At 44.4% G+C, this 10,440-nt stretch overlaps 1 protein-coding gene across 1 annotated transcript; it reads right to left on the bottom strand.

Annotated features, from left to right (window-relative positions):
• Positions 1-3,431: 3,431 nt before the first annotated feature.
• On the bottom strand, positions 3,432-7,744 carry LOC132400135 (regulating synaptic membrane exocytosis protein 4-like). Its single transcript, XM_059981210.1, has 3 exons — positions 7,702-7,744; positions 7,387-7,526; positions 3,432-3,650 (listed from the first exon to the last, which is right to left on the bottom strand). The coding sequence occupies exons 1-3, from the start codon at positions 7,742-7,744 to the stop codon at positions 3,432-3,434; spliced, it is 402 nt and encodes a 133-aa protein (XP_059837193.1).
• Between the last annotated feature and the right edge of the window lie 2,696 nt (positions 7,745-10,440).

Below are 10,440 nucleotides of genomic sequence, written 5' to 3'. Positions count from 1 at the left end.
AGGAGATCAGAATTCTCAGTCCTGATGGGATAACAGGGATAGGACACAAGGAGATCAGAATTCTCAGTCCTGATGGGATAACAGGGATAGGACACAAGCAGATCGGAATTCTCAGTCCTGATGGGATAACAGGGATAGGACACAAGGAGATCAGAATTCTCAGTCCTGATGGGATAACAGGGATAGGACACAAGCAGATCGGAATTCTCAGTCCTGATGGGATAACAGGGATAGGACACAAGGAGATCAGAATTCTCAGTCCTGATGGGATAACAGGGATAGGACACAAGCAGATCGGAATTCTCAGTCCCCAAAGGGGTAACAGGGATAGGACACAAGCAGATCATAATTCTCAGTCCCCAATGGGGTAACAGGGATAGGACACAAGGATATGGAAGCACTCAGCCTTAAACATCCTCTGTTCACTCTCTTCTATGGATGCTGCCGGACCTGCTGAATCCCTCCAGCATTTTGTGTGTGTTGCTCGAGATGGGGTTAGATTTTAGATCAGGAACATTGCATTTGAAACATTGTGGTGGATTATCAATTAAAGAATAGAAGGTGTGAGTGATTCTATCCTGGCCAACGTCCCTCATTGGCACTGTACCCAGATGACGCTGGGCACTTTGAGGTTCCATGGGACCTGGGTCAAATGTGAGCAAGTGGGTCTGGCCCAGATGGGAATCTAGGTTGGGACGGATTAATTGTGCTGAAGGGTGCTTTCGTTCTGTATGACTATGATTCCATTTGTGATTGATTGACTATAAGAGCAGAGAGAGGGGTCCTGGAAGACCCACTCCCCTGGACCTTCAGTCTGCTTACTGGTCTCAGAGAACAATGAAAGAAATGTATCAACAATGAACCAATACTAGCCGGGAATCTAGGCAAGGACTGACCATCTTAAAAAAAGTACAGTGTAATTCGTCAGTTTAGCGCCTGTAATGCTTGGAAGGGTAGATGTAGGCATGGGACGTGACCTGGGTTGCTGAATAGTTCAACACTGCTGCTAATACCACTAAACGAACAGTGTCCCAGTACAACATCGACTCGTTCTAGGAAACTCTCCACACTTACTAATCTAATAGCTTCAAACATTTAAAATTAAAAGTTGCAAGTTCAAAATTATTCTAATATTTTTAATATTATACAACCAGCATACCTTATTAACCAGGAAGAAAACTAAGAAAAGTGTCAGATTTTACAGTTTAATCTTATCTCAGCAATAATAAATTCAACTGCCTGTGGTTGTGTGGTAATTTTTAACTCTATTCTTACTAAATCCACATTAATACCTACTTTGTAAATAACATTTCTCATATTTTCAACATTTACTGAGACTAAAATTCCTACAGGACTGAATAGAACCTCCTCCTAACCTGCTACACACAATGCATATTAGGTACCTACCAACCGATATGCCTTTGAAACACCTCTACGTGTCAGAACTCTAAGAAATGTGCTTTGTTTAAAGTCAATACAATGCTAACACGCACCCAAACATGCAGGCGGCTAAATCTTCACCAAGTTAATCTAACTTATTATTTATATCTATTGTGACAGCAACGCACAAAAAAATACTTGCTCCAGTTAAAGATTTTGTCCCCAAGGTGGGACAACTCTCAGTCTTACCTTCCAGTACTTCTCTGAACAATTACATCTGTCCACTTCCTTCCCTGGGTTGCTGCAAAGTAATTCTGAGCAAGAATACTTGTTAACTAGAATAATCTTGAGGATTTGTTAAGAACAATATAGTAATCTTAATTCATAACAGGTATTGTAACTACTTAAATCAGGCTCCTGTGAAACAGAACTGTTCCTTAAATGATAATATTGGCTTGAAAGGAATAGTTTTATGATAATATTTATCCTTTAAACGATTTAGTTAATTCTGACATTAACAAACTAATAATTAATTTTGATTTTTTTTTTGTATTATAGATAATTATTTTATTTGAAGGCTTATTTTAAGCCAGGATATTTAGAAAAGGATCAAAGAAGCATAAAATTGTGATGATTTTTATAGCCAAAATTACAGCAAATAAGCTATATAAACTCTTGTCTAATTTGAACATAAACTTTGAAGATTGAGATTGGATACGTCCTTAGTTCAAAGTCTGAAAAATTCAAAACAAGATTTAATTCGGACCACAAATTGGGATTTTAATGAGACTTCATCATCAATTAGATTCAAGCCTTTCCTCTCTTCTTGAACTGCCAGTGCTGGTCCTTGCTTGTACTCTTTGCATACAAGGACGTGGTTGGCACAGTTCTGGACACACTTTCTACCCAAACACCTTAATCTACAGTACTATCCTTGCATGCTACAATCTATAAAATACAGCATCCTCTCTCAATACACAGAGAATGCTTTAAAGTTTCAAATTGCTTTAATAATGGAGAATTTCAAACTCTTCCTTGTTTTAAAATATTCAGAACACATCTTTGTGCTACTTCAATATTGTACAAACTCCCTCAACTGTCTCCTTCCACTCTCTGCCTTCAATAAACTCCTGTACTTAATCCAATAGACCTATCGCCATCCCTGAGACCACCCTCTGTAAAGCTGCAGGGTGGACACAACGCTTCCCATTTTTTCAAGACAATTATTGCCAAAAAAAATTGCTTGCCATTTTTTTTAAACCAGTGCATTAAAGTTGTGAAATAGATTAAACTAACACTGAAAACTACATTTTATTCACTTATTTTTGTAAACTCTAATGTTAGCAAAGTGTTGAGTGTACATGATGGAATGAACCGGAGGTGATTAAAATCCGGCACAGAGCCAATGGAATGACAATGATAAAATGCCAATAATACAGGCTGGTCTTCCAGTTCTCAGAAATCACCGAGAACAAAAAACTAATTATCAATCTCCCCAGTAGATAACACAGCAAGGTTTCTAGTGCCCCCTGGTGGACAGGGCTCACATTTAACTGTTAGACTTTGGAGGTCACCTGGCAGCTGATGACAGAACATTACTCGCATTCACGTGTAGAGGACATCTTTAGGTGACAGCAAAATACACTTGTTGAGAGAGATGACAGGATCTTGCTCTATGGATGGCGTTGGCAAGGGGGCTGCAAATGAAAGGTCAATGGAGTCCGCTTGGCACATCGAGCAGGAGATGAGGTACTGGAGGTGCAGAGAAACGTACCGTGACCGGAGGCGAGCGTCAAGTGAAAGAATGCAACTACGACCGGTCCTCACGGGGGAACGGTGCCAGGCGCAGAGTCATAAATGACCTCCTCCCCTCCGTCAGGCCATTACCAGGCGCTGGGTCATCCTTCTGACCGAAAGAGGCCCCCGAGGAAGTCGGCCAAGTCAAGCATGCACCGATCGGCAGGGCGCGCCCTCTGCCCGGGGGAGCCCCGACTGCCCGCTTGCTCGGCGAGGGAAAACAAAAGGCGGGGGGGAAAAAGACTCCACCGCAGCTAGGATCGGTCACAGCAAGGTCCGATGGTGCTCTCCAGGGAGAGCTGAGAGGCATTGCGCAGCAGAGGGGCCAGTGGTGGCTCCACCATGGAGCAGGTCGGGAAGAGCTTGTACCAGCCGGTGGCCGAGCTCGAGAGATCCAGCTCTTCCAGCAAGACCTGGGCCACCCCCATGAAGCACTTGCGGTCCATCCTGCCATAGTTGCCCCACACAATTACCTGCCAGAGTAGAGAGAGACACACACAGTCACACTAGTTTCACACACAAAACGTTGGAAGAACTCTGCAGGTCAGGCGGATTACGAAAAAACAATCAACATTTCAGGCCGAGACCCTTCATCAGGACTGGAAAGGAAGGGGGAAGATGTCAGAGTAAGGTGACGGCCGGAGAGGAAAGAGAACAAGCTGGAAGGTGAAGGTGAAGCCAGGGCAGAGGGGATGAAGTAAGAAGCTGGGTGGAAAAGTTGTGGAAACCATAGAAAGGGTGCAGAGGAGATTTACAAGGATGTTGCCTGGATTGGGGAGCATGCCTTATGAAAACAGGTTGAGTGAACTCGGCCTTTTCTCCTTGGAGCGGCGGAGGATGAGAGGTGACCTGACAGAGGAGTATCAGATGATGAGAGGCATTGATCGTGTGGATGGTCAGAGGGTTTTTCCCAGGGCTGAAATGGCTTACATGAGAGACACAGTTTTAAGGTGCTTGGAAGTAGATACAGAGGAGACGTCAGGGGTAAGATTTTTACGCAGAGAGTGGTGAGTGTGTGGAATGGGCTGCCAGCAACGGTGGTGCAGGTGGATACGATAGGGTCTTTTAATCAACTCCTGGATAGGTACATGGAGCTTAGAAAATTAGAGGGCTATGGGTAACCTTAGGTACAGTAATTTCTAAGTAAGTACATGTTTGGCACAGCATTGTGGGCTGAAGGGCCTGTATTGTGCTGTAGGTTTTCTATTCTAGGTTTTTTTTCCTAAGGTAAAGGGCTGGAGAAGAAGGAATCTGATAGGAGAGGAGAGTGGACCGCAGGAGAAAGAGAAGGAGGAGGGGCACTAGGGAGGTGACAAGCTGGTGAAGAGGTAAGAGGCCAGTGTAGCCATCATATCTAAATAGGAATTTGAGAAGATTTGGTTGTGTCTCCAAAGACACTAGCAAACCTCTATAGATGAATCATGGAGAACATTCTGAATGGTTGCATCACTGTCTGGTATGGCGAGACCAATGCACAGGATCGGAAAAAGCAGCAGAAAGCTGTAAACTCAGCCCGCTTCATCACAGGCAGTAGCCTCCCCAGACACCAAGATGTCTTCAAAAAGCAAAGCCTGAAGACGAAAGGATCTATTACTAAAGACCCTCACCACCTAGGACATGCCCTCTTCTCATTGCTACCATCAGGGGGAGTACAGAAGCTGAAGACAGACACTCAACAATTCCGGAACAACTTCTACTCCTCCACTAACAGATTTCTGAACAGTCCATGAACCAATGGATATTACCTCACTAATCTCCTTTTACACTACTTTTTTATATTTTTGTAATTTATAATTTGTTTTAATATTGCACTGTACAGCTGCCACAAAACAACAAATTTCATGACATATGTCAGTGATAATAAACTGATCACACATGCTTCTCTTTAAGGGAACTTCAGCTCCTTGTCCTAATCTCAGTATTATTTATTTTTATATTTGCAATTTGTTCTCTTTTCTACATTAATTGTCAGTTTTTGTTTGTGTGTAGTTATTTATTAATTCTATTGTATTTTTTGTCCTACTGTAAATACCCTCCAGCAAATGAATCTCAGGGTAGTATCTGGTGACTATGATAATAAATTCACTTTGAACATTGAAATCCAATTTTGGAGAAGAGGCTGGAAAATTGCAAAGTTTTCCCCAAAATAATAGGCCTAGGTAGAATAACATTGCAGCATGGACTAGATGGGCTGAAGGGCCTGTTTCTGTGCTCTAGTGCTCTATGACTAACTGCAAGGGTCCCAGTCCCAGGGCAAACTCAGTCAGCTTTCAAACACCCTCAGAGAGCTGCCTCAAACAGCAAGGGACCTTATCAAAAGTCAAAGACCAATTTGTTATCAAAGTACATATATACCACCATACACTACCCTGAGATTCACAGGAAAATAAAAAAACAATAGAATTTACAAAAAAAAAACTGCACACAAAAACTGACAAATAACCAAAGTGCAAATGACTAATAATGCTGAGAACATGAGTTGTAAAGAGTCGTTGAAAGTGAACCTGTAGGTTGTGGAATCAGTTCAGAGTTAAGGTGAGTGAAGTTATCCACACCGGTTCAGCAGCCTGATGGGTGTAGGGTAATAATTGTTCCTGAACCTGATGGTGTGGCACCCAAGGCTCCTGCCCACTGGTAGCAGCAAGAAGAGAGCATGCTCTGGATGATGGAGGTTCTCGATGATGGATGCTGCCTCCTTGTAAATGGGGAGAGCTTTTCCTGTGATGGACTGGGATGTTTCCACCAGCTTTGTAGGTTTTTCCATTCCTGGGCACTGGCGTTTCCATGCCAGGCTGTGATACAACCAGTCTGCATACTCTCCACAGTGCATCTTTAGAAGTTTGTCAAAGATCTTGGTGACATGCTTATCCTCACATTAATGAGAGGGCTAAACGACTATTTAGGAGTAGAATTGCTAATTGGCTGTCCACCATACAGAGATACAGTGAAGGTTTTCGTTTGCCTGCCATTCCTCCACTCCATTGATCATTACATTGAGGAGGTACAGAAGGAAAACAGTATTGGAGTATAAATCGAGTTGCAGAGAAGGGGGCAGCTCTGGTGGGCGGTAAGGCACAAGGGTCACAATGAGGGCAACTGAGAGCAACAGCAGGTCATCCAACCCAACAAGAACGGTCCTCCAGAATGGGACAGCAGAGACACAGGCCATTCTGCCCAGTTGGCCCATGCCAACCAAGATCCCCATCCAAGCCAGCCCTGTTTGCTGTGTTTGGCTCATATCACATTAAATCTTTCCTCTCCATCCACCTGGCTATGTGCTTTTTAAATGCTTCATACACTGACCACTCTCTGGGTGAAAAGTTGCTCCTCAGGTTCCTATTAAACCTCTCCCCTCTCTTATTCAGTTTTCTCCCAAGGTGTGGAAGAGACTGTGCATATCGACCCTGACACGGCACATAATGATGTTGTCTTCACCTCTCTAAGATCATTCCCCATTCTCCTATGCTCCAACCTGCTCAAACTCTCTACTACATAAATCGCCATTCCTTGAACTTCCACTCCTGTCGACACATCTGACGATGCCATGTGGACAGCCTGATCTGCTGAGCTCCTCCAGCATTCTGTGTGTTGCTCAGACAATACTGCTCGAGTATCCTCTTTACACAGAGGGTAGCAAGTACCCAGAGTGAGCTGCCAGAGGAAGTGGCTGAGGCAGCTACTAATGCAAGATTTAGAGACATAAAACACCACAGCACAGAAACAGGCCTTTTGGCCTATCTAGTCCATGCCAAAACTATTATTCTGCCTCATCTCATTGACCCTCACCTGGACCACAGGCCTCCATACCCCTCCCATCCATGTACTTGTCCAAATTTCTGTAAAATGGTGAAATTGAACCCACATTCACCACTTCCATTGGCAGCTCATTCCATATTCTCACCGCCCTCAGTGAAGTACCCTTTCAGGTTAAATACCCTTAAATATTTCACCTTTCACCCTTAGCCCATGACCTATAGGCTTAACCCAACCAGAGTGGAGTCAGTACTTAAGGATGCCTCCACTTTACCAGTTATTTGGATAAATACATGGAGGGAGGGGCTTGGAGGATTCTGGGCCGAAATGGGTAACTGGGAAGGTCAGCATAAATCAGATGGGCTGAAGGGCCCATTTCTGTGCTGTATTACTCTCTGATTCCAGGGCTCTCTAGTGCACGAAGCTCCACTCCCACCCAATCCAACCAACACTGACCTGCAAGATCTTGCCCTGTGGACTCTCACTGAAGACCAGGATCTGGTGGTACAGCGGGTCGAGAGATTTATGCACACTCTTGGTCTTCTTTTTCGCAATGCAGACCCCGTTCTCCAGAAGGTAGAGTTTAATATAAGCAGCTGGAATGAAAGGAGAATGGTTGGAACCCGACCCAATTCATCAGCATGGAGACATTCAGAATCACAATTACGTGGAAGTGTTGGGTGGTGGGGTGGAGATACATCTCTACCAAAGAAGGTGCAAAGCTCTCCTTCCCTCTGCCAGCCTGCAGGTCACCCCGGGGCACCTGCTTACCCCCTATCAGGGTCACGTGAAACCATGGGAGCAGCTGGTGCATAATCACAATTCCTGGTTAAGTGACCATTGGTGCCAGGCAGACAATCTCTGAAGGGAATCGATCATGGCTGAGGTCACCTGTCTTGTAAAGACACTGCCCAGAAGGAGGCAATGGCAAACCACTTTTGTGGAAAAAATTGGCGAAAAGAATCAAGGACCATAATAGACAAGACAATAATAGACCATGTTTGCCTACATCATGTGACACGGCAGCAAACGAACAAACAGGGAAATATTATTGACAACCAACACAACCGAGGGATGTGCAGAAGGCAGCCCGTTAGTGAACCACACGTTCTGGCAGAACAACACAGAACACGACAAGCACCAAAACAAACCCCCTTCTTCTCTCACACACCCCCCCCCAGGCCTCCAGCCATTGGAGAAAAGGGGCAGAGTGGATCACACTAAGGAGTCAATGTCTCGGAGTGTTTGTGGGATCGGCTGAGGCAGGAACATCTACCGAAGATGTTACTCAGTGGAACATCGGCTTTTTAAAGACCCTTCAATGGACGGAGGATGGCATTCCCAAAAAGTTCCCAAGTCACTTAGCACCCATCACTAGCCCACCGACCCAGGAGTAGGGGGTGAGGGGTTCATAACGGTGATTGGATAATTGAAGGGAGGGTCAATAGATTACTGAGAAGTGGGGGGGTTTTATTGATGAGGGAAGGTAGATTACTGATAAGTGAGATTTTGGATGAGTGTTGAGGTTTTTGATGGGGGATGGGGTAGATTTCTGATGAGGAGGAGGATTTTTAATGAGGGACATCTTAGTGGAGCATGGACCAGCATTTGGAGATATGATGTGGTGGCCATTATAGAGACCTGGCAGGAATGGTTCCTTCAAGTGCCGGGTTTTAGATGTTTCAGAAAGGACAGGGAGGGAGGCGAAAGAGGTGGGTGCGTGGCACTGTTGATCAGAGATAGTGTCACGTCTGCAGAAAAGGAGGAAGTCATGGAGGGATTGTCTACAGAGTCTCTGTGGGTGGAAGTTAGGAACAGAAAGGGGTCAATAACTTTACTGGGTGTTTTTTTATAGACCACCCAATAGTAACAGAGACATCGAGGAGCAGATAAGGAGACAGATTCTGGAAAGGTGTAATAATAACAGGGTTGTTGTGGTGGGAGATTTTAATATCCCAAATATTGATAGGCATCTTCCTACAGCAAAGGGTTTAGATGGGGTGGGGTTTATCAGGTGTGTTCAGGAAGGTTTCCTGACACAGTATGTAGATAAGCCTATGTACAATGTCTTGTGTATGTTACTCAAAATGGCTTCTTTGGTTTGTTAAGAGTCGGAATGCTTCTTTGTCTGATAAGTTTTTCTCTCGCAGTTGTTTAGCTTTAGACTTGCTGATATGGGGACTGCATTCATTTGTTAACCAATGGGGAATGTTATTTTGTCTTGTGAGGCTGGGAACCTGGGGGGGGGGGGTTTACGCGGGTTTTCGAGAGAGTCGGGAGGAAGGTGGATGTGCGCTGCACTGCTTGGTTGACCACCGGGGGTGGTCCCGGGTGCAAAGACGTGGAGGTCGGCGGGAAGCGACGAGGGGTCAAATGGTTCGATGGTTGAGCTCCAACGATGTGCACTGTATAAGTTGGCGCCTTTTGCTTTTTCTTTTCTTTCATATATATTGTATTGCCTAGTACTCTTTTAGTTTTAGTAAACTTTTAAAATGTATTTCATAACGGTATCTGGTGTGAATTTGATACTGTGTGCAGGCGCGAGGCATAAACTTGATTCTCACAGCACCTGCGTGTACGGGAGGTGGGATTGGAGTGTGGCTGAATCTCCTTTTCCCCTAGACATATACCAGCCTGTTGGTTATGTGTTACACCTACAAGAGGAGAGGCTATACTTGATCTGGTATTGGGAAATGAACCTGGTCAGGTGTCAGGTCTCTCAGTGGGAGAGCATTTTGGAGATAGTGATCACAATTCTATTTCCTTTACCATAGCATTGGAGAGGGGTAGGAACAGACAAGTTAGGGAAATGTTTAATTGAAGTAAGGGGAAATATGAAGCTATCAGGCAGGAACTTCAAAGCATAAATTGGAAACAGATGTTCTCAGGGAAACATACAGAAGAAATGTGGCAAATGTTCAGGGGATAATTGCGTGGGGTTCTGAATAGGTACGTTCCAATGAGACACGGAAAGGATGGTAGGGTACAAGATCCGTGGTGTACAAAGGCTGTTGTAAATTGAGTCGAGAAGAAAAGCTTACAAAACGTTCAAAAAACTAGGTAACGATAGAGAGCTAGAAGATAAGGCTAGTAGGAACGAGTTTAAGAATGAAATTAGGAGAGCCAGAAAGGGCCATGAGAAGGCCTTGGCTGACAGGATTAAGGAAAACCCCATGGCATTCTACATGAACAGTAAGAGGATAAGACGTGAGAGAATAGGACCAATCAAGTGTGACAGTGGAAAAGTGTGTATGGAACTGGAGGAGAGAGCAGAGGTAGCTAATGAATACTTTGCTTCAGTATTCACTACGGAAAAGGATCTTGGTGATTATAGGGGTGACTTGCAGCGGACTGAAAAGCTTGAGCATGTAGATATTAAGGAAGAGAATGTGCTGGAGATTTTGGAAAGCATCAAGTTGGATAAGTCTCTGGGACCATACGAGATGTACCCCAGGCTACTGTGGGAAGTGAGGGAGGAGATTGCTGAGCCTCTGGCAATCATGTTTGCAT

Source organism: Hypanus sabinus, chromosome 9 (assembly GCF_030144855.1).
Source record: "Hypanus sabinus isolate sHypSab1 chromosome 9, sHypSab1.hap1, whole genome shotgun sequence".
Classification (NCBI taxonomy): Eukaryota; Metazoa; Chordata; class Chondrichthyes; order Myliobatiformes; family Dasyatidae; genus Hypanus; species Hypanus sabinus.
The sequence above is the reverse complement of the archived record's forward strand: the minus strand, read 5'-3'. Positions and strand labels throughout refer to the sequence as shown.

Coding starts and splice junctions, on each gene's coding strand:
- LOC132400135 (XM_059981210.1), bottom strand. CDS start 7,744: ATGCACCAGCTGCTCCCATGGTTTCACGTGACCCTGATAGGGG. Junction 7,527..7,701: donor TCACGTGACCCTGATAGGGG/GTAAGCAGGTGC, acceptor CTTTCATTCCAG/CTGCTTATATTAAACTCTAC. Junction 3,651..7,386: donor CACAGGGCAAGATCTTGCAG/GTCAGTGTTGGT, acceptor CTACTCTGGCAG/GTAATTGTGTGGGGCAACTA.